This window comes from Grus americana, chromosome 9 (assembly GCF_028858705.1).
Source record: "Grus americana isolate bGruAme1 chromosome 9, bGruAme1.mat, whole genome shotgun sequence".
NCBI classification, from domain to species: Eukaryota; Metazoa; Chordata; class Aves; order Gruiformes; family Gruidae; genus Grus; species Grus americana.
Genome location: NC_072860.1, coordinates 404,765 through 428,130, shown reverse-complemented (window position 1 = coordinate 428,130; position 23,366 = coordinate 404,765). Strand labels below are relative to the sequence as shown.

Here is a 23,366-nt window from a genome sequence, read left to right as displayed (position 1 = left end):
TTCCCACAGACTCTGCTTGAACGTGCAATGCACTTCCAGGTCCTGGGTGACGGTGTAAAGTTCAACCAAGGATGGGTCTGTTTAGCTGTGCTAGGGGCTTGTAATCCCAGTGGGTCAAAATATTTAGAGTTAAAGAGGTTACAGGCTTTTCTGAGGGAGTATTTAAACTCCATCTGTCAAACCACTCGCATCGAAGAAATTTATGGATTCTGCCAGCAGTACATTAAATTACTGTTTTCTTGTCTTTAATTTAGTAGCATGCATTGTTTTCATGTTGCCCTAAGAGAATAATTAATCTGTGGCAAATGTATGCCTATAAAAATTAGAAATACTAGATTTAAAAAAACAACAACAGTAAAGAAATTCAAGGAGACACATGTTGACGAGAGCCACATCAAGACGGCTCTTGGCAAAGCCGTCGGAATGCCTTAGGGGCCTGATCTTTTCAGAAAGCCGCCTAAGGGACTTGAAACCTGCTTCATATGTAGTTTAACTGTGCACAAAAAACCCCCACTTGCAGACTTTGCACATTAAAAGGAGAATAAAAAAAAAATAGAGCTTTTTCTCAGGGTCTAAACAACACGTTTGAAAATGAGGAAGTTTGATATTGCAATTTTCCAGGAAACCTCAATGTCACTCGCTGACGCTATTGTTCTGTGCTTCAGTATATAATACAGACGCAAGTCTGATAAATTAAGGGCTTCACAGATTGTTTTCTTTCCATTTACAGGAGAAAAAGCAATGCAGGAACACAAGTGACATCTGGTCCGAGACTGAGACCACTTCAGTCTCTCTAGTTGCTTTGAAGAAGGTGAAGCTACCGCCAGTGTTTGACAAGGGCAAGGTATAAGTAAGGCCGCAGTTGAAGCAATGTCATGTCTAGGACACGACAAGCGTTGCTCAAACGCTCGTCATCGAAGTACCCACGCCAAGACGGCTTTTCTGCTCCCTACCTTTTTGATAAAGCAAGTATTTCCGTTGACTGAACGTAGGTCTATTACAAAGAAACTGAGAACGAAGACGGCGCCAGAGGGGGTGGCATAAACCTTACTGGAGCAAGTTCTTCTGTGAACAAAGCAGTGCTGAAGCTCAGGTTCCTCCAGGCTCAACTCGCTGACCTTGACATTCCCTGCTGTAATAACGCACAGCCGCTCCTGTCTGCAAAATACTCTGCATCTACTAAAATACTTAAGACGCCATTTCCCCATCTCCAACCCTTTCTCCCTCCTCCCGGGGGCATCTCCCACATCTCCAGCCGGCCCCACTGCCAGCGCCACACCTTCCCCCGTGTCCCCAGCCGTCCCGGTGCCACCGCAAGGCTTGGCTGGGTTTTACATGTGCCGAGTGACTGCTGCCTGACGGGGTGAATGGCAGCCGCGTTTCCCGGCGCTAAAAGAGGGTCTGTCCCTGCCGTTGGTGACTGCTGCCCTTCAGCAAAAGGGAATGAAACTGGGCAGTGGACTGAAAGGTGACTGCAGACGTGGAGCAACCCCTCAGGGCACGTCGTGCGTAGGTAAGTCTCAGTCAGAACATTCAATGTGAGCAAAACAGCTTAATAAAAAAAAGCAACTTTCGCTACAAGCAAATTTTCTCAAGCAGCTAATTGGAAACATTGGGGGGAAAACGTGGGATGGCTAGTTTGGGGGTTTCAGGTTTTGATGCTGGAAGAGGAACAACCACCTGGCTTCAATATGAAGAAGTGTAATAGTACTAACCTTGGCACGTATGTTCTTGGTTAACAGCTAAATAAATTAGACACACTCCTAGGACTTTCACCAATCATATCAAAGGAAAATGTTTACTGTGGTGATAAACAACCGACCCTGATGTGTTCCATCAGGTAGGACTGGCCACAAGAGAAGAGGGAAAAGAAAAATCACAGAGTCACAGAACTGCTGAGATTGTAGAGGACCTCCATAAGTGCTCCGAAATGCCTAAATAGTACAACTAAAACTGAACGCAACACAAATATTTGGCTGAATCAGGCTCAAGACTGTTGTTTCCCAAACGCACAGCGGTGCGCGCGATCCTGTGTGCTGTTTATTTTGGTAGCAAGACGGGTGCCGATGTGGTTACTGCAGGAGGAGTGAGCACGGTAAAAGATTCATCCCGGATTAACACCAAGTAGAACAGCAGCACACCGTTCCGCTCCGGGATGTACGTTGTGGGGACTAGCAAATGCAAGAAGGCAGACAAAAGCCAGAGAAGTCTGAAACCTGTTTGTGGGGAGCTTCACCACCTTATCAGCAGTTTCCAGACAGAGTCTTTGTCTGCCTGCCTCTCTAAGCCCCTTCCCACCCACACACATTCCTTTCCAGCAATGCTGCTTTACTTGGCTTATCATTATCTTTTCATTAAACCCACTTAATTGGTGAATTTAACTCTTTATGTCCCTTAATAGTCCTTCTGATATCACTTGTTTACTGAAAAAGCAGTCATAGCCTTAAGTATTACATTTCCAAACAGCATCTAAATTGAGAAAGGTCTTGACAGCGCCAGTGTTGGACCGCTAGCACCATTACCTCACATCCACTTCATCAAACACTAGGCACGATAAGGCAAGCTGGACTGCACGAGCTGTGAAACTCTCCGAGTCAAAGTCTGCGCACAACCGGGGTATTTCCAGAAACCCAGGCTAGTTTTTCATAAGCTCCTTTAAGACAATGAAGCTGCATCCCCCTGCGATGAACTTACCCTGCTTTTACTGTGTGCGTGGCAGATCAGAGGGGATCCTCTCTGCGCTGCTCAAAGCGCGGTTAGCTTAGTTCACCATGCACGCTATACCTGGTCTAAGTTTCCATAGTCTGATCTATCAAGAAATTTAAGGAAGAAAATCCAAAGTGGGAGAGGTGTCAGCAAAACCCCTAATGCCAATATAATTATGTCAGGAAGAAGAAGAAAAAAAAAAACCAACAAAAAAACCCCCAAAACCTATTCCTTTGGCAATTTAGTTTTATTTGGGGAACTGCTGCAAGCTTTACACACACACAAATATGCACCAACCTCAGGGTACCATCAGCTGCATCCACACTGGGAACTTCATCGGTATAACCTCCACCCAACTTTTAAGAGCGTAGCCAAAGTCTGCGAGATGCTGCCAAAAGCAGCACGCAGCTTCCATATGAACCGGGAGGCTTTCTCCTTCTCGGTGAGTTTTTTTGTTGGGGGACTGGGGATGGGGGACATTGGCTTTTAAGGGGTTTTGCTCCACATTACTACTGAAAAAATACTAGGAGAGTGAGCCGGTAACGGACCCTTCACTGCGGGTGTAGTAGTCCAGGTAAAGCTGAGTCCGGTACCCACGTGTCAAGTCATCAGCAGAAGTGCCAAAGGCTAGCCCAGTTAAAAGCTGGACTGGGCAAGGGTATAACCACTTCCATATCCTCTGCCGGTGGTTCTGTCGGTCTGACCAACAGCACAGCACTCCTAACTGCTAGCAGAAACCTGTCACACAGATATAACCAAAAAGTAAAGGCTTTGCTTTATTCTCAAACCCATTTGTAACTTCTGGATGGAAATGGTAAAGCCCCTCTAAACACTGGGCATGGGAGGGAAATCTGGAAAAAACAAAACAAAAACCCAGCAAAAACTCCTGTAATGCCACATGTTCTTAATCCAGAAGAGTGTTTTTCTGTGATGCCACGCTCTTGGGAGCAAGACACGGAGCAGGGCGTCTCCCGAGCGGCTTTGGCGGAGAAGAGGCTGCACAGCCTTCCCCTGCCGACAGTGGCGAGGCCCCACTTCGGCGGGTGAGAACAGCACGCTTCTGACACGGTAACAACGTGGGTTAAATTCCTAGCATGAACCGGGCGAGTTGTAGTTTTAACATGTTAACACGTTCTAGCAGGGGAAAAACTGAAGTATTTTTAGCATGGCCTGAGTGTTTGTCTCTGCATTGCTCTGGCCTTTTTTGGAATTTTAAACTCTGGAAATAAATGAAATACCCTTGGCAATACTGGAACACCACCTATTTTCTTTTATTGTTTGCCACAAAGACGACTGCGAATTGTACTTCTGAAGACATTAAAGGAGACACATAAATCAGTTACTTTTGACACAGCTTTCCCCCTTCACAACATCAGACAGTTCATTTACTGTTCCCCTAATTCCTGCCCATGCCCCCCAGCCTTTCCTACTTACATGCTTAGCTCTGACGAAATCTCAGTGGAGAAAACATTTTTCTTCATTATGAAGTTCAGTCCCGAGTTGTCGCTTGAAGGTGTTGCCCCTCGCTCTCGTGTGAGTGCAGTAAGAGGGGTCAACGAAATACACTTGCAAACTTCACCACATGCACCTGCCCTCTAGTCCTGCCCTCGCGCAGCCGCTCACTCTGATTTCCAAGACGTGTCGGGGAGAAGCATCCGACGACAGGACGTCTGGTTTTATCACGCTAAAAACCCACAGCTGCATTATGCCCTCCACCGCGCTGTGGGCAGAGCCCACCGAGTCAGGGTTAAGTACAAGAAGGAGATGGAGTTTAAGTACAAATGTAACAAGAACTGACGCAAGGCGAGCCTGAGGACCGAAAGGGGAATAACACAGAGCAAAGGAGGGACTCTCCCCCTCTCCTATTTTCTATCCCATTTCAAACAATCTCCCCTTCCTCCTCCCCTCTGCCTGGCACTAGGATAAGCATGCAACACAGCCATGAGGAACAGAGGTCTGACAGCCCACACTGCACACAGCTGCAGTCAGCGTGCCCAGGGACTGGCAATGACCGGGCCACACACACGAGTCACCCGGGGAAACGAAACTCTTGAAAGGATTAATGGTGAGAGAGGCTCCTGTGGCTGCGCAAAAAAAAAAAAAAAAAAAAAAAAAAAGGAGACTGTGGTTGATCATCTGCTCCCAGCTGAAGGGAGAGGAGAACAAGCCTTTTGTTTGTCTCGGTTCTTCTCTTCGTCCTCTTCAGAGATTGCCATTACCACTGCTTCTGGAGCGGGGAAGGAGATGGGGTAGGGGGGCTGCACTTGGCGACTCCGATTCATCTCTCGGGCAGCAGGACAAAGAAGATAGCCTTGAGGAAGTGACCAAAGCTGCAAACAGCGGCCACGAGCCAGTGGGAGCGAAGGCTGGGGTCAGTATTCACCACGCATTTTGTGATGTCTGCCTAATGAGGAGGAAACAGAGATCATCAGAGAGAGATGCCCAGAACCGCAACAGCCACCACTGCCGCCTCTCCCGGCCCCACGCCCCGCGGCACCACTGCTGCAGCACCACTTCGCCACACCGTCAGCAGCCACGAGTGCTCGCTCTGACACTTCCACACGTTGCCGGTTATTAAATCAAGAGCTCTGCAAAATACACGTTCTTCATTCTGCATCAACAAGGTGAAGTATCCCCCTTTTCAGCCACCCCTGGGGAAAGAAATGCTACAGGAAGATTGTGAAGCATTTTCCATTTTGAATAGCTAAATAAAAGAAACTTTCTTCCCCTTTTCAAAAGAGCTAGGAAGCCTTGGCAATATCAGCATTCTCATCCTTTTCTGCAAAGCAAGATGCTTCCCAGAGGTTGGCCTGTTTAATATCAGCTCAAGTCGCTTGCACTTTTTCTCTTGCCTTAATGTTTTATTTGGAACTCATTCAAGCAAGCCAACCCCCAATTTAAATCTAAAGCAATGCAAGCTTTGTTTGTTGAAATACGTATGCTGGCAGAGATGCCTCCCAGACGCGTGGGCCAGATTTAAAGATCGCTTGGGCAGCTAGTTTCAAGTATTAACAAGAATAGAAGCTGGCCTGCAATGAATAAAAACCAACAACAATGCAGCAAATTCATGAAGACAGGATCTCAGCTGGCACTGGGAGGAGAAGGTGGAAAATATCTGGAGGGTAAAGTGAACAGGACAGAGGTAGATAGAAAATTGTATCTTATGGAGGGGGAAACAAATTAAAGTTCTGCCAACAATATAATTGAGTTTGTGGTTAAACTTGAGCCTAGCACGAGGAGATGTGGACTGTAGTTCTGTAACACAGGGAGCACCGACAGCACATCAACTTGATGCGGTTTTCAGAAACGGCTTTTGGGTGGCAAATGTGAGCAAGAATCGGGTCACAAGGAGGGCAAATATCCCTCAGCCTCAAAAGCTTTTCCTTCACAAGCTTAGCTGCACTAACCGACTCCACCATCATCTACAGACCAAAGGTCTGTCGAGAGCAGCAGCCTCAACAGCCTCCCACGCAGCTCCAGCAGTTCCTCTCTCACAAGGAAGTCTGAAAGGCTGGCACGCTGAATCACCCCGCACCGCTGCTCTCCGGGGAGCATTAGGAGACGCTGAGCCCACGAATAACTGACAAGTGGAGATTGCAGGAGGAATGAATACAGGCACTCAAGGATGGGAAGAAACAGGATGACAGGAGGAAGCTGAATCAGCACGTGGAGTGCTCCTGAGGCTGAACACCAAGGTGTGGAAATGTTGCTGCCTATAGCTACACAAGCACAAGCAGACGTAGCAAGCAGCCAAGACAGCACCTAACGGAAGATGCTGCGATGTAGTACGGGTGGTTATAGGTACTTTATCTGTATTGCGGAGGAAAGTAAAATGTGTCTGCCTAAATGCTTTCAGTGATGGCATAGCAAATTCACCCTATTTGCATTTGAAAAAAGTCTGAACTGATTCAGCCTGTCCAATTTTAGGGAATGGCACGGTGTCAGATTTAAACACAGTTGTGTCAAGCTGTCTCTCTAGTCAAGAGAAGTCATGACATTCAGGTACCTGCCTGAACATGTATGCAGATGTTGGGGTAGCTGATCAATACGAAACCTAAGCTCTCAAGGGCTTTAGTGTCTCAGGTGAACCAGTACAAAGCCCAAATATGCACACCAGGTTGGTTATAGCTGCAGAGGGTTAACTCCCAGATGAGAAAGTGTGAACTCCTTACAGCTGTGTTGTGCCCTACCAAAAGCAATGACCTCACTGCGGCTAATCAAGAGGAGCTGCAGTCAGAAGCACTTACAAATCTGTATGGTGCTTGCTTAGATAAACAAAATTGCTCAGCTGTTTAACAATTGCCTTAGCTATTGTTATCCAAATATGTTAACCAAATAAAGCATACCTGATAAGGCAATGGAATTGAAAATTTCAAAGCCACTTAATAAAACAGGTCTTTGAGTCTTGTGAGGCACTGATAAACTGTTGCAATGGCAGTTTGATCTCCCCCTGTTAATTATTCAAACAAGTTCAAGTTGCATGCTTGTCTTTGTAGCAAACGCATGTAACAGCTGCTAAAAAAAAATAAATAAATCTTTCTCTTCTACTGTAAAGCCACTACGGAGGCTGCAAACTCTCCCCAGGGAGAGATGATGCCTCAAAGGGTTAAACATTTCTGGTTTCTCCTAAGACGTTTGGTTTAGTTTGGGCTTTGCGGGGGGTAGGGGCTTTCTCCACCCTATGGAAGCAGCATGGGAACCTGCTGCTGAGCGGAGACTTTCAAATGCCTTTCCAAGGTCTCCACGGTGGCTTTTCAGAAACAGCTCGGAGCACGGTGGTTCCTCTTGGCAGGCTCAACCTGAGGCGATGCGTAAGAGATGGGGGCCACGTGCACAGGGGGAACAAGAACTCCAGGCCAAGACAAACCAAGCACCAGCTAGGTCAGGCAGCAGATGAAAGGGATCCCCACTACAGAGCTGTTTCGTCTGGCCCATTTGTGAACAAGGCTGGGAAATTTCACGCTGCAGTGCCTAGATCAAGAGGAAGAACATTCAGGGAAGCACAGCACAAGATGGCAAGATGATTAGCAGCCTTTCCCCAGACTGAAGGAACCACTCATTTCTAGAGGGAAAATACCTCCTTGTTTCAGCCCAAAATTGCCAATAAGGGTGCTGGAGACAGGCTGTAATCAGCACAACCCGGCAGCTTTTACAGTTGTTTTGCTTGAGCTGGGGCAGTCAGACTGGCTTCCCTTTCTTAGGGCCAGAAACCGAGCACAAGCAGCGTAAGTTTCGGCAACTCTGATAGCAACGAACCGGCCATCCAAAGAGGGATGATCGGCAGGAGGAGCTAGCAGTGGTCAGGGCTTATCGCCTCAGCTGCAAGGAACCACTTCTGGTCAGGGGATGGGTTTTGTGGCCTGTTTGCTACGCAACAAACTTTCCAAAAATATCCATTTGGAAGTATCAAAACACCCTGTTTTGAACTCTAATAATGTAAGATAAAAATTAAAGCAAGATGCTAACTTATCAGAATATGCATATTTTACCAAAACAAAGAAAAAAAAATTAGTTGGAGACTAGGAGGAGACACATTCCTACGCAACATTTCAATTTTAATGAAACGGGATTTTTTCCAAAGGAAAGATTGCTTCACAGAATACATCTCAACAAGCTCTAGAGATTACCCCGTTAAAGCAAGCCTCAAATGATACTGAGGCAGGGATTTTACGGGCAGGGACAGTGCTGCTTAATCAGTCGCTTTCCCAGGATATCCTCATCACCTACCTTGGCACAATTATTTGTGTGGACGCAAAATGAAACAGATGAGGGCATTCAAATCAAAGGTTACTTTTCAGCCCAACCAAACAGTTCCCTGACCCAGCTGGCCTCAAGGTCACACAGTTTTAGAAAGGGCAGAGATGATTTAAGGTGGCAATGACACTTAGTAAATGCAAGAGATCCAAAATGAGAACAGCACTACTTTTCCAGTTGCCATCCATCAAAAAGGTGCCTTCACTCCACAAGAAACTAGGTGACCGAATCAGCTACAGGCACATTTGGGAAGTCTCAGCACAGAGGAGCAATGCTCAGTTTCGAAAAAGCCATCCCCCTCTCTCCAGGTCTGTGTGGGCTGGGGAGCCTGACTACTTCCCAACGGCTCAGCAATAAATATCACCTCTTGCAAAGGAGGGGATTTGCCACTGCGGCTTGGTCTGGAAAGACTGCGTGCCTTGGGAACAAGATGTCCCATGAGCTCAGTGGTATCATATGGCAATATTTAGCTCCAGGCAGCATCTGCCAGGCAGTACCCCAAAGTGCTGTTGGCTGTATCACTCCAAGGAGTGTCTGTATCCCTGCCAGCCCCGCACAGAGACCCTGGTACGTACGTAACCAAGCTGCCAACCGCTAACATGGCCAACCAGCCATCTCAGCCTCCTAGGGAGGTCACTAGAAAGGCACCTAGCTATTCCACAGCACTGAAGTAAAGTTCTTACTCTGAATCATCCTCCACAGGAGCACTCCATTTCCTGTTGGGTATAGAGAGAACCAAAGAAATCAGATGCTTAAAGCCATATGATATGGAGCCCCACGTCAATGCAGAGCAGCACCGTGCCTTACCCACAGCTTCAGGGCAGGCCAGTGCCAGAGCCGCGAGCCCTCCGACTGTCGACAGGTGTTACAAGTGCCCTTCAAAGCATAAGTGTGCTACGATTTGAGCTACATCACATGTTATTCATGGAGCATCATCAGGGTCAGGTCAGGGAATGGCACAAACTACCAAGTTTTCTAAAATTCCTCATGGTGGGAAGTCATATTAATATACTCTGACTTGGGGAATTGTGGGGCAGATGAAAGAGGAAATAAGTTGGCAGGCCCGTTTATTCAGTTTCTAGAAAACAGCTGCCCAAGAGAATGACCCCTATTTACAGTCTCCAGCTACAACTGGCTGGCAGCTCCAGAGATGTTCAGGTCAGGAACAGAAGAAGCACTAGTGGGTCAGGATTGAATTAGTCTGGCACAGCTACGCAGGAAACTGAGGACCAGAATAGCTGATGTTGTCAAGGACGGAACCACGAGGCAGTAACAGAGCTGTATGGAGTCTAGCGTAAGTGTCAGTAGGACGGTGGTGGCCACAGGGCTGTGGAAGAGAACCTCATTCAATGTTTTTCTGCATAAAGTTGCAGTGGGGGCACTCTCACTTTAATTAAACGGAGCTATTTTCTGGTCTGCATGTGCGGAAGCAAGCTTGATCAGATAGCATCTCTTACCCAGCCTCCTCTCCTCTTCAGCCATGTCACCAAAGTCTTGCGGACAAACTCTCCCAGGCAGTCTACGATGGTGTGAACCATGGCTGGCTGTGCATGCCGCACGCAGTCCACCGCCAGCCCAGCTGCCACAGCATAGAGAGACACCACCTTGCCCCACGTGATGCCTACAGAAAGAAGAAAAGTCATTCAGATTTACATATGCACACATAGCTCAGTCTTGAATGATCAAGGGAAACAGCTCTCCTTCATTACGTGTGCCCACGCAGCTCTGAGTTCAGGTGCAGCCACAGTTTTGCATGCTCTCCACCAAGGGGAAAAGAAATACTAGGGAACCAGGGTTGGGGAAAACTCCCCACCTGGAGGAGCAGAATTAAATGAACCGACCTGGGCATGATTTGACCCCATCTCAGCACTGGGTGCACAGCTTTGGAGAAAGCAGCCCAAAGGCATCATCAACATAGGGAAGATGTGCACCACCATGGTTTATATTGCCATTATCTTTCAGCCATGCACATGCTGCACAGGAGGTGATTGAATTCAAAGAGCTTGAGCATCCTGGGGTTTTCGTCACCAGCACAACTTTTAAATACCCTTAAGAGCATTCCTGGGTTTTTTCTAGATCATAGAATCATAGAATCTTTAAGGTTGGAAAAGACCTCTAAGACCATCAAGTCCAACTGTCGATCAGAGGAGACTGTTCCAATGTGACACACAAAGCACATGAGATAAGCATCTTCAGTCAGTTCTATCACGACACAAGAGCAAAAAAGGGAGGCAAAGCTACAGGGCCAAGAGGGTCGGCCTCCTCCTTGATGTAAGGAGTACATCTCAGTTGCCACCGGAAAACCAGGTAGCTTCAAGAGTTTGGCCGCTCTGCCTGCAATACTTAACACTGCATATGCTATCCCACTGAAGACAGTGCAGGGACGGAGTGTCAGTCAGCTATCTAATCTCCCAGAAAACAGCCTTCCTGCTAGGCTGACCTGCCAGCAGCGAATGCTCCATGGACGTTATCCCAGCAGCAGTCATCTTCCTGTTAGTGCTAGCGATAAGCGCTCAAGCCCAGTTCTGGGTACCAGCCAAGCTCCCTGGGTCTCCCCCACACTTTGCCGACACCACTGGGTATAAATCCTCCACGCTTAAACATTGCAGCCAGTAGTCCCTCATCAGGCTTTTATCAGGACCGGTGACCTGGAAATGCAACCCTTCTGCACCCATGTAGAAGAACTACCACAGGACAATGGCACATGGATTTCCTTTGGATCCAGTGGGAAGTTTAATCCCCCCCCTTTCTTTATTATCTGGAACAGCAGTATCTGACAAACATACTGTGAAGTATTTTACAGCATTAGAGTCTGTCCAAGGTCTCTCCCAAATGTAGCCAGAAGCCAGGTGAAGTTTCAGTATTTAAAAATATATAAAAGTGTTCTTGCTGGGTTACAACAAGAAAGAAAACAGATGAGAGAGAGGAAAGATTAGTTCAGTCACTAGATCTAAGGACCAGAAGGGGTTAAACACCCCATCAAGAAACTGGATGTGCTCAGCAATCTATCAGCTGAGAAAGCAAACCCTTAAATACAATTTAAGTGAAGAGCTTGCCCTCTTTCCTTCACTGCACTCCCAGGTCTCCAACCCACCTCTCCAGGATGGGCCTCCAGACTCCTCACGCCCGTTCACACTGCAGTAGAGCTCCCCACGTTCCTTTACAACACGTGCAGGTTTCAGAGCATCTCCACGATCCTTCCACTTAATGCCCCAAAAGGGACCTCACACTCACACTTTTAGGAATTGCTTTTTTTTTTTAATAAAAAAGTACTAAACTTTAGAGAAACTGTTCAAATGTCAGCCACAAGAATGGCTTGTTAAACTGAAGAAAATCCATTCAGTGTTCCAAAAAAGCCATTTTTGATGCAAGATCAAAATCGACAGATAATCCTTTTGTGAGGCTCTGTAGCAACAGTAACAGCAGTAGCTCGGAGTCTCCTGTGACACTCTGTCCTTCATCAACACTAGCTCCAAGATCAGAGGAAGTTATTAATATTGCTAAATTGGCTGTTATTCTGATTTTATTTTCTGAGTAGGCCCTGCGGTGTCCCTTCCCCAGAGCTGTCACTCAGGAAGTTCACTGCCTGTGTGGTATTCACACTATTTATCTGTCTTTCTCACATTGCGTGTCACCATGACAGCTAAGCAGAACGAGCCCGGAAGAGGCTATAAAAACACATGAGAAAATACTAGACAGTGGGCTTCTCCTGGCAAGAAAGAGGCTGTCCTGTTGCAGGTCAATAGCTCTGCACCCAGTGAAAGAGGCTTTAAGGGGTTACCTCTTGCTGACCACAGTGTCCTGGAGCAGAGCCGCAGCTGGCTTACACTCAGCTTTAGTGTAAGTCAGTTTTTACAGTTCTCCAACCCTGCAGAAATGTGGCTCCTTACATCTTCGGTTACATGAACCAAAGTTACCCAAAATTCCAGGGAAGAGTTCACTGGCTTATTCCCAAGCTTTTACTGACAGCTCTCTTTCTTAAATATCTGAAGCAAGTCCAGTAGCTTTGAGATATTTACATGGCAGTAAATAAGACTGATGGGGGGCTGAGGCCACCCTGGTAGAGAAAGACAGCTGCAGTCTTAACTTCATTTAAAACCTAAGTTTCAATTTCCAACAGAAAAAAAGTGTATCCACAACCTCTGAATGATAAAGGCTCAATAGACCCATGATTTCCCTATCACGGAAAGCAGTTTGCTCTGAGCCATGTCAGTCCAGGTCTCTCCTCCCAGGGAGGATGAAGAGAAAGCCCTTCAGCTCGGGCTTCTCTGCCAAGGTTGCTGCCTAGTGGCACTTGCTGCAGGACTTGCAGGAGGTGAACGCTTCCCCAGCAGATGGACAGAGCCCCTCTCCCTTTCACACGGATAGCAGAAAGAGGGCAAGTTGTTGGCCGATGCTTATCGTGGTGATGGCTCAGCGGTCACTTCCCATTATTCTCCTCTTTACAGAGGATGCTATAAGGGTCAAACCAATCTCTCAGTCTGCTTTTCCTGTTACCAGTGGAGCTGGGCCACAGGGGCAGGAGAGGAGGAAATCCCCTCCCGATTTCTCTCCACGGAAACTCCTTTTGCCACTGCTGGAGGCAGAAGATGGCAACAGCCCGCTGGGCTCCTCACCCGAGACAGCAAGGCACAGCTTATACTCCTGTTCGCACACGATGTTGTAGGGGACCCTAAGGGAAGGGCAGACACCTCTAACAGCTGCTCTGGCCCAGAGCTGGGCCATGCCTGTGGCCGGTCCCTCTGCCCCAGGAGGGCTCCAGCAGCCGCCCAGCCCCAGGCAGGGCAGGGGAACAGGACACAGCAGCCCCCATCTGCACCTTTCCAGGACACCAGCTCCATTAACTTTTCTCTCTCAAGGATTCCCTTGGCAGGGGTAGAGGAGCACAATCTACCGAGAGGGCAGTGCCTCTGCCCCCTGTGATGTCCAGGCCAGGGTCAGGGTGACCCTAGCTCGATGCATCCCTCAACATAAGCTGGAATTGCATCTGGCCAGTGCACATGAGCAGAGAAGACACATTGTCTTGCTGCAAATTCCTCAAAAGGTCTGGCTGCCGTCCACATTGGGTGAAACGGGCACTCATCACCAAGCGAGACAATCTATTCGCAGCTTCCCACTGTGCATGCACAGGAGCTAACGACAAGAGGAAATGGAAAACTGGTCCAGAAAGGAGTGATCAAAACAGAAAAAGCTCTGAAACTTCTGCTCACAGAGATGGAACAAAAGGACATGGAAAAAATGAAAAGCTGCTTAGAAGGCATTTTACAAAATAAGAAATAAAAGTTGCAGACTCAAGGCCAGTCACAGAGCCGAAGGTATGTAAACACTGGCGAGCCCAGGGGAAAATGAATTAGCAGGAGAGGACTGCTCTTGAAAGTGTTCCTGCTGCACACCAGCTTGCCTGCCCCCAGGGGAGAGCTCAAGAAGCCATGAGACTCGACTGTGCACCACACTATCCAAGGTTACTCAAATAAACTTCCCTCTGCTCCACTCAGCATCAAAGCCTAACTTGCAAATCAGACCTAAGAGAAACATGATCAAGTGCTACATTTCAACAGCTGAGAGAATACAGCCAGACACAATACACTTTCCTCTGGCGGAGAGAAAGAAGCCAAGAAGGATGTGCACAAGGGAGGAAGCTCAACTCATAAAGCCTAAGTGATGAGGAAGCAGTGGGATGCATTTCTAACAGCATTTGCTCCTGCAGGGGTAAGTATTTTCTCCTGAGAAGCCACTAACCATGCATCCCTGTTGCACAGGGTTCACTTCAGCCCAACTCTTGATTAAAAACTGATGAACACCTAAACCAACACACAACCAGGATCAAAGCTTTGAGAGCGCCCTCATGTCTAGCAGCTCTTACCAACTGGAGGAAACTGTTTCCTTTAGGAAAGGAAAATGCATCATCTTTTCTTCTTCTGTTTTTCCACCAAGTGACCCCTTCCTTCTGGGATTTATTTAAACAGCTAATGTAAATGCCAGCTCAGCCAGGCCCCAATCCAAAGCCTGTTAAAGTCAGTGGAAAGTCTCCTGCTGGCTGCGGAGCAGCTTTGGATCACACAGCAGAACCGGTGGTATTGTCACAGAGGTGATGCTGCTGCAGATCCTTCAACATCCAAAGCAGGTCAGGGCTCTGCAGTGCCAGCCTCCACACGGATGGGCTCTCCTCACCCCGAGTAACTAACAGGTTGTATGGAAACAGGGAAGCAAAATACAGCTCGAGCCTTACCATGGTCTCTGCCCTGCTCACTTTCTGCCTGTATTCTCAGCTGCTAATCTTGCCGTAATTGGGATTCAAGCTGTCCTTACTACACCAGAGAAAAGCCAAACCCAAGATAACTGGAATAGACAACGCTGTAAAGTTGAATATGGCACGATGTACCCATGCAGTGGGACCGACAGGGATGTCAGATGCCCTCAGTCTTGCCTTCTTGAGAGGTCTGTCCAGGGCTTGTGCTTAATCAAGACTTGTAGGCAGTGCGGACAGGAAGCGAGCACAGCCAGAGCTACTGTGTGAAGACTCAAAACCAGACCAGAGTGTGGAAGAAGGCCACGTAAAAGATTAAGGAGAAAACCTCTTCAGAAAGATAGGGTCAAAATCCCCCACTCCCTTGCTGGGAAGGCATTGCGAGTGGCTAACGGGGCTCCCTAGGATGTCTAGGCACTGCAGCGTCAGACTGTAGCTGTTTTCTTAATAAACTGGACAGTGAAAAACAGGCCGAGATGCTTTAGCTGTTGGTAACTGGCACAAAAACTCAGACTGCACTTGAGCCTCTGATTTCCTTTGCTCAATAAGAGCCTCTTTCCTCTGAACTATGAAAAAATTAGGAATGAATGTCTGGCTGCCACAGCCAACTGTGATTTGCTGGATTTAGCATTAAATGCTGAGTCTTGAGACTTGAAGCTGGGATCCAGGAATGTTAAAAATCAGCAAACCCCTCCCCCTCTGCCACTCAGCAGCCTTCTAGCAAGAGAAATTACAACGACGAATTGATAAAAGCCACGGAATACACAACCCCCGCTTCACGCTCACGGGTTATCCTGTTAGTTGCTCTGAGGCAGAGATGAGAAAGAAGAAAAACTGGAACATATAGAGCACCAGGAAGGTTTGAATCCACCCCTGTGTAGCCAGCCAACTGTGAGCCATTTATGCAGCACGGTGTCCTCAGACGAGGGGCAGCACTAGCAACAGAGCTTGAGCCCGAGATGTTGAAGAACATAAAAATCCGCAGCTCTCAATGAATCTCTCGATATGCGTTGGCGAGAGCAGGACTCCCAGAGGCCAGCAGGGCTTTCTCCCCAGCATCACGTTCATGCAGCGTAGCAGCATGCACGGTCTGCTCCACCTGCAGCCATCCACCTTTCTGGCTCAGTTCCCTGTGTCACTTCAGCTGTTGAGGTAAGCCAGTTCTGATGTAGTCAGCTACAGTCATCTAATAAGATAACCTACTTACCTGCAATACAAATACCCAAGCCTGCAAACTTGACCTTCGCTTTTCTGTAAGCCTTGACGCACGTAAAGCTCAGCACTAAGCGATAAGACAGGGCACCTACACTTTGAACACAGCCGCACTCAGACATTCCTGCCACACTTGCCCAGCTCTTGCTTTCTGAGCCCACGTAGCCTCCCAGCCAGCCCAGTGCCACCTGCATTTCTAGCTACAGAATCCAATTCCATCCATTTCCTATGACACAGCTTCGGTTTCCCTGATCCAGGGGGCAAATCTGCCCTGCTTGACCTGCCAGGAGTGCTGCTTGAGCAGTGCCTCTCAGAGATCTATTTTGTCATCTGCTGTGATTGTGGAGAGGATCTGTGCTCTCCACCACAGCACACTTCAGATCCGAAGTCCAGGAGCGCAGCACAGGGCTTCTCCAGGGTGTCAGTGGTTCCCACGCAGTTCATACGTGTAAAGATGCATAGCTGATTGTGAAGGTTTTGAGTGAGGAAGCCTATTTGAAAGTACAACAGACACCTGGACTTCTATTCTGTGCCAAATACTCCCAAAGTAACAAGAATCACTGCCTCCTGTGACAGTTCCCGTGTCAATGTCACTGGATCCAGTGTTCTCATACTACTATGCTGCTAGCAAGCAGCTATCCTTTTTTGTTTTGTTTTGTGGGGGTTTTTTGAGGGGGTTTTGTTTGGTTTGTGGTATGGGTTTTTTTATTTGTTTGTTTCCAGTGTCTAACACCTACTGTCCTTTCCATGGACAACACAAGAAGACATTGCAGAAAACCCACAAATGTGTCAGGGCTTGCCTGACATAAATCTCTTTACGGGAAAGGTTTCTCTTCCCTTGATTCCCCCAGACTGCATTCCCAATCGCAAAGGCAGGGGAAGCTGAGGTTCCCTCACAGGAACACAGCACAGAGCGTATGTTTGCTTGCAACAATCATCTCTGGGATCAGTCAAATGGAACCAGATGAACATTCACGTCTGAGCAGTGAGAAAGCTCAAAACACTCGCTCGTCTGGAACAGCTAGCCGCGAGGGCCGAGGCCTCTGTCTCTCTGACTACAAGAAAAGAGAAGCAGCAACTGGAAGCAGCAGGCTCCATTGCAGTTCTGGCTATTGCTGGAAGAAAGGAAGCCAGGAAGAGAGGAACTCCCTTGTGATGAGTTGGTTCTGGCTCCCAGCATCAGCAGTGCAAGCTGGAACAAGGGAGACTCCCATGTAATGAATCTTCTCCAGTTGCCAATGGTGAGCAAAGGAGCTTGGAATGAGTGACCTCCCTGTGCAATGAGGTAACACCACCTCCTAAGGAGGAAGGGCAGGAGATGCCTTCTAGAATGAGCGAGAACCTGCCAGGAGGATATAATAAAACAAGGCATTTCACTGCCAGAACAACAGAGCACAGAGGAGTTCTCATTAAATCATTAAAGCGGGGCACACTGCCAAACGGCCCACAGCCCTTTCAGAAACCAGGCCCCACCTTGCAGGCCATCCCAGAAACATGCCTTCTCCGAGAGAGGTGGCTCCATCCCGTTCCTTTCTGCCCAGCTCTGTCTGCATATCTGTCAGGGCACAGTACCTGCAGTGAAAATCTGCGCAGCTACTGCCAGGAAGGCGTCCGTCACCACCGTCTCCGAGTGCAGCGAGATGTTCAATTGGCGGGCAATATTCCGGTAGACGTTGGGGCGAATGTATTCCAGCTCATCCCCTGGAAACAAACAGTCAGGAGTCAGCATGCGGAGCACCAAGTCCTGCTCTCACCGTGTAGGAGTTACAGCTGGGGCCACCCCACGTATCCCTCCAGCCAAAGAGGCTTAAACCCAGCTCCACCTTATTTTAAACAGGCAGCAGAGTGCTTCGCGTCATTTAGACGCAATCCCCTGCCACCTGCACCCTGCTTTCCTCATATCCTCTGCGCCTGGGACTGCTAAAGGCAGTGGGGACAGGCAGTGGCCCTGTCCCACTGCTGTGGCTGCAGTAATCCCCGATACAAATGATGTTCCCAGGCTGGCTGCCTGCCTTTCCTCCAACACAGGAGACAGGCCTCAGATAAGCAAAGCCATCTCGTTTTTCTTCAGAAGTGAAAAGGCGGCATGTACATCTACGTAAGGTTTTGAGAGATACGGCCTTTCTCAGCACCCCATCAGACTCATACAAAAAAGCCTCAAGACAAGAGCGACTCAAGAATGCTGAAGGCTGATGAAAGCCAAGGATCCACCCAGAGCTGCACAACATTAATTGAGCAGACTATCAGCTCAGCTATTTTATGCTCGCACAGGTGCTGAGTGACGATCTGGAGTTCCTTCTCTTTTCCAAATGGTTAAAGAGATGTTCATTTGCCTGGCTGACTCCTCAACAACAAGGTTCCTGACACACACACAGACATGTGCTTTCACCTCCACGTTGTTTTCTCCCCAGCTGGGAAATGGTTGGAGGTGTTAGGCTAGCTTGAAGACCAAGACGGAAATACCAAGGACAAGCAGAGAACCTCCTCCCACACGTTTGAGCTACGGAGCTTGGGCAACAGCAGTAAAGCTTTTCCTCACTAGTAAAACAAACCGTTTTTGAGCAGTAGAATTAATAAGGTCCAGTTTCCAAAGGATTTATCTCTCTATAGGGGTTCACAGCTATTTAATGAGGGTTGCACAGCATTACACAATGCAGACATTGCATGGGACCAAGGCCCTTTGTGCATGGGGAGTCCCTATTTGGTTTAGATTTAGGAGGACACAGATGTCCTTGTCCTGCACAAGGGTGCTCTGGAGCACCCAGGGAAAGAGCAGAGCTGTCACAGCTGTGTTACATCCCACTGCAAGACCCAGATGAATTGCCCTAGTCAGAGGGCAACTGATCCTCCCAAAAATTTAGTTTAGAGGGGAACTGAAAAGGAAGATGCCACCCCAGTCAGGAGCTTGTTACAGAGTCATTAGCTACTGATCCTTAATTCATTTAACTGCACTCGGCACAGCACAGGCAAAGCCCAGCTCTACAGAATTCCACAGACGAGCTCTCCGGGCCCTTTGTGCCTGTGGGATTGTCCCACACAATCTGACGGCAAGAGGAAACCCTGCCGACACATGGTCAGCCCTGATAAGAGGAAACCTTACTTGCACTACTCAACAGCTGTTTTCTCCTCACAGGGAGCATACAGGCTTCCCTGTAAATGGGAGGAAACGGGGATAGCCCTGCCCGTGGTTAGCCAAGAGGGAGGCATGGGAGGCTGGGATCAGCACTTGGTAGCCTGCCACTGTTCCAGCTTTTAGCCAGCAGTGCCTGGGGGCCCCAGATGAGATCAGGGCCTGTTTGGGTTGGAGGCACACACGCTGTTAAAGTGGGCCCTGCCCTGCAGCAATGCACAGGGCAGACAAGAGCATCGGGAGAAGAAAAGCAGTCCAGGCTCACAGAGGGAGAAGAAAAGCAGTCCAGGCTCACACAGGCTCCCTCCTGCCCCCGGGGCCCCAGGACCTCTCCAGCAGCGCGCGTTACATTGGTGGCAGCCCTCGGTGTCCATGTTCAGATGCCCGACTGTGCACTTTGCATAATTTAGAGCAATTTCTGTGCTTCTCCTTCCTCCAGCAACCACGGAGGAACAAGCAGGGCAGCAGTGACAGTTCCCACATGCAGAAGCTCAGTGCGGAGGTGAAAGAGCACTTGCCTGGGACTTGGCTAGAGCAGAGACAAGTTCAGATAAACCACACCACTGACACATATGGCAGGTCGGTCTGGGGTGTCTCATTTGGCCATACCATTAGGTTTTACCACCTCTGACTCATTAATTGCACAAATTAGCTGCTAAGCCTCACTGAGCTGACGAGCTCTCGCTCCCCAGGACTTTGCAACCGCATCGCCTGTGCCCAGCACCTCTGCTAGCCCACCAGCCCGTTCATCTGACTCTTGGCATGTGCAAGAGGGCTAGGAAATACTCTGACTTCTCATCTCCAGAGGCTTCTCAGCGCTACCGTGGAGAAAAAAATGGATCTGGGTTGTTGCACTGCTTAGTAAGCAGCTAACCATTCCTGGCAGGTGGCTGGATACCCCTTGGCCTTGTACTGGTTTATAGCCACAAAGGGGAAAAGAAAGGGACAGGCCACGTGGCAGGTGGCGTTTCTGAACAAACAGTTCGGAAACAACTCTTCATCCTAACAAGGAGGACTGCTCACCCTTCTTGTCGCATGGGTACCACATGGCTCTCTCCAAACAGATTTGCTCAGAGAAGGCGCCAAGATCCTGGGACTATCAGCCAAATCGTTCCATCTGGACACGAATAAGTAACAGGAAAGTCATCCAGGAGACGCCTTCAGATCCAGTCTGCCACCTGCTTGCCCTTTAAGATGCTCCTGGCCACCCACAGAAGAGCTGGTTGAAAGCAAACAAATCTCAACCCCCAACCCAGGCAGAGAAGAAATGGAGGACAAAGAGGCGGCAAGATTGACAGAACAAAAAAAAAAAAAAAACCTCGAAGACTAAACAACCACTGAAAACAAAAATAGAAGCCAGCATAGGAGAGAAAAATGAAAAAGAATGAATGAAAAAAAGAAAAAAAAGGCAGTTAAAAGAAACGCAGCTATGCCTTAAAAAGAAATTTGGGATAATGTCAAACAGAAGTAGAAAGAAATGGGGGGAAGTGGGAAGACCAGCCTGGTCCCGAGTTGGTTAGGCCCAGCTAAAGGTTACTTCACCCGACTTACTTGAACTTTGGTGTAATTAAATCAAATGCAAATGCTAGTGGTAGTTTCCAAGCCAGATGTGAACTAATATATCAGCCTGCAGGCAAAGCGGGATGTTGGAAGCAACTTCCAAGAATAAGAGTGTCAAGATCCCAAAAGACAAACAGCTCGACTTGAGCATGCAGGAGGCTAACACCTAAAGCAAAAGGCCAAGCAACTGTCAGCATTTAGAGGGTTCTCCTGGTACAAGCACGACTCCAGAGCACGTCTTCATGTAGCAGCGTGCAGGCATAACCTCCAAATCGCTCTCCCTGCAGTCACCTGGCCATGAGGGGGGCTGGCTAGTTTGGGCACCGACCGGTAGTGTATGCCAGGCAACGTTAGCCAACTCCTTGCTCCAGCTAAAAGCAAGAAAATTCATGTCTTGCTGAATGATTAAGGTAGGCAAAGGAAAATTAAACACACTGTCACTGATAAAGCGGTTTTTATAAAATTTCCAACGCACATGGTCTAAGCGACTGCCCCCAAATTAAACGTCCTTGCAGCTGGGTGAGCAACTGATGAAGCTCGAGTTTAGAGGCAGCAGTACTCTGCTAGATGCCAGCTAGGGTTGCATCACGGCAGCCAAGTCATCTGCGTCTGCAGAAAACACTGCAAGACCTGTTAAAATGCCAAGCTGAGAAAGACTGCTGAAACTACTATGAAAACTTACACAGCTGGAGTCTTATGCAGATAAAATTAGTTTGCTGTTGGGCTTTCTTGGACTGCATCGTGCTTTTAAGTTGTCGTAAGTCCTCAGAAAAAAGTAGCTCTGCAGAAACACTGTGCTGAACAGCGCTCCAAAGGACTAGGGAAAGGCAGGTAAAGGAGCTGTTTAGGGAAGATCACCAAAACCAAATCTAAATGCCCAAAACAGAGAAGAAAAACCTCGATATCACCACAGGAAAAGCCTCTTGGCACTCATCAATTCCAGAAACCTTAGTCTGGTCAGGACCTCTCCATACAGGTTTCAGTTCCCACCCATACTCGCAGGGGCTTACCTAGTCGTAGCAGTATGGTGGACACCTCGGCCAGCTTACCACCAGGCACCGGTGCGTTGTACTCAGGTTTGCTCCAGCTGACACCCGCTCGAATTAGCCTCGAATTTATGTAGTCTCTGCAGAGAGCCTTGGCTTGGGACACAAGCTCCTTGTCAGTGGGAGACCTGTCAAAAACCTCCATCACCTCTGCAGCAAAGACTGAGGAACGGCGTAGCACTTCCATCCTTGGCTGCTGAACCCACGCCTCAGCAGACGCTTGCTGAAGGCTGACCTGATGCCTTAGGTGAGAATCTGCAGGAGCTGTGTAGTAATCCTCTGGTCTCTTGGTTTGTCACAGCTCCCAGCAGCTACTCTCAAAAGGCCGGTTCTTCATTCTACCTGTTGAATAAAAGCATCTGTAAGTGCTCTAGCATTGCAAAGTTGTAAATCAGAAGCCCAAGTATTACACCTCACAGTTACGCTAAAGTCAGCAGTATCGTATTTGCAAAACATGTCACGGTGCATCTTACAGATAAGAGGCGAAAACTTCTGTCTTTCGGCCACTCTGACTTTCACTGGCAGCGTGACCCTCAGCAGCATTGCAGTTCTGAACTAGCAAAGTGTTTCCTCTTTTCCAATTCAGATTCCACAGTCCCAGAATTACCCTTCAGAGAGACTAGATGGTCGGAGCATGGAAACAATTCATAGAATCCGTAGACAATCTCAGCTTGTTTCAATTAAACTGGGAAAAAAAAAAAACCCTGAATCCCAAATACCAGCTACAGTAACCTCAACCAGATGTCAACAGACATTCCAGCTCAGTAGGTCATGGATCTTTCTGAAGAAATGGCACTATTGCAAGAACAGGGGGACGGGAGACTTTGAAATGTCTCACTGGAGACAGTTTACAACATTCTCAGTTGAGATTTTGGTTCTGCCACCCTATATCTCTTCTCCCCCCCCGCCCCCCCCAAGCAACGTGCATACTACTACTCGAAAAAGTTCAGCAATAGCAAAGAGAGAGCAAAACAGAAAAGCAGATTTTAAAAAAAGTTTTCAGGTGTGAATGCCTAAAGAAAAAATTCAAAATTTCTTCAGAGACACCTGAATTCATCCGTAGATCAGTGCTGCTGTTGAAGTCAGACCAAAGTCTTTATTCAGATGTTAATAAATTTATTTTTCAGTCCCCAGTTTTAGACATCTACTTACAACAATGATTTTCAAATGAAATAAAGCCAGTTGTTTTTGGTTTTCCCAGTGAAAAATATATTTACCTCTCATGTTGCACTTTTGTCCCCTTCAGTGATTTCTTTTTGGGTTTGGTTTCATGTTTGTCTGGAAGATCTGCATCAATGGACACTTGGGTTAGGATTCATAGGATACCGTCACACTTCTCTGGAGAGCACCAGCCTTCTCCGCAGGGCTCACGGAGAACCTCCTTCCCCATCTCCATCAGCCTCGCATCCCGGCTCCACTCCACCGGGATCCTCGGGGCTTGCTCTGCTGCTTTTAAGGGACCCAGGCGGCAGAGGAAAGCTTCTAGCTTTAGCCTTGTAAGGAAGATGAAATAACTGGGAGGTGGGGTTGCTGTAAGCCGGAGCAACGCTTTCTCCTCCCCTCTCTTCTCTCTTAAGGAGGTTCTCTGTTGTTCTGCTGCGAGCGCGCAGGGGCTTTGTTCAGGGACTCGTCTCCGGGGTGAGGGTAGGAGCATAATTTCTGGACCAGGTTACCCCACGGAAGAGAAAGCGATGAATGCACTGCTGAAATA

General features: G+C 48.1%; 1 protein-coding gene across 1 annotated transcript; it reads right to left on the bottom strand.

Annotated features, from left to right (window-relative positions):
* Nucleotides 1-626: 626 nt before the first annotated feature.
* BOK (BCL2 family apoptosis regulator BOK) lies at nucleotides 627-23,149 on the bottom strand. Its single transcript, XM_054835767.1, has 5 exons — nucleotides 22,873-23,149; nucleotides 21,620-21,997; nucleotides 17,492-17,620; nucleotides 9,918-10,081; nucleotides 627-5,110 (listed from the first exon to the last, which is right to left on the bottom strand). The coding sequence occupies exons 2-5, from the start codon at nucleotides 21,840-21,842 to the stop codon at nucleotides 4,985-4,987; spliced, it is 642 nt and encodes a 213-aa protein (XP_054691742.1). The 5' UTR covers nucleotides 21,843-21,997; nucleotides 22,873-23,149; the 3' UTR covers nucleotides 627-4,984.
* Nucleotides 23,150-23,366: the final 217 nt, after the last annotated feature.

Coding starts and splice junctions, on each gene's coding strand:
- BOK (XM_054835767.1), bottom strand. CDS start 21,842: ATGGAAGTGCTACGCCGTTCCTCAGTCTTTGCTGCAGAGGTGATGGAG. Junction 10,082..17,491: donor TGCGCAGATTTTCACTGCAG/GTACTGTGCCCT, acceptor TTCTTTCTGTAG/GCATCACGTGGGGCAAGGTG. Junction 5,111..9,917: donor TGAAGAGGAGAGGAGGCTGG/GTAAGAGATGCT, acceptor CCTCCTCATTAG/GCAGACATCACAAAATGCGT.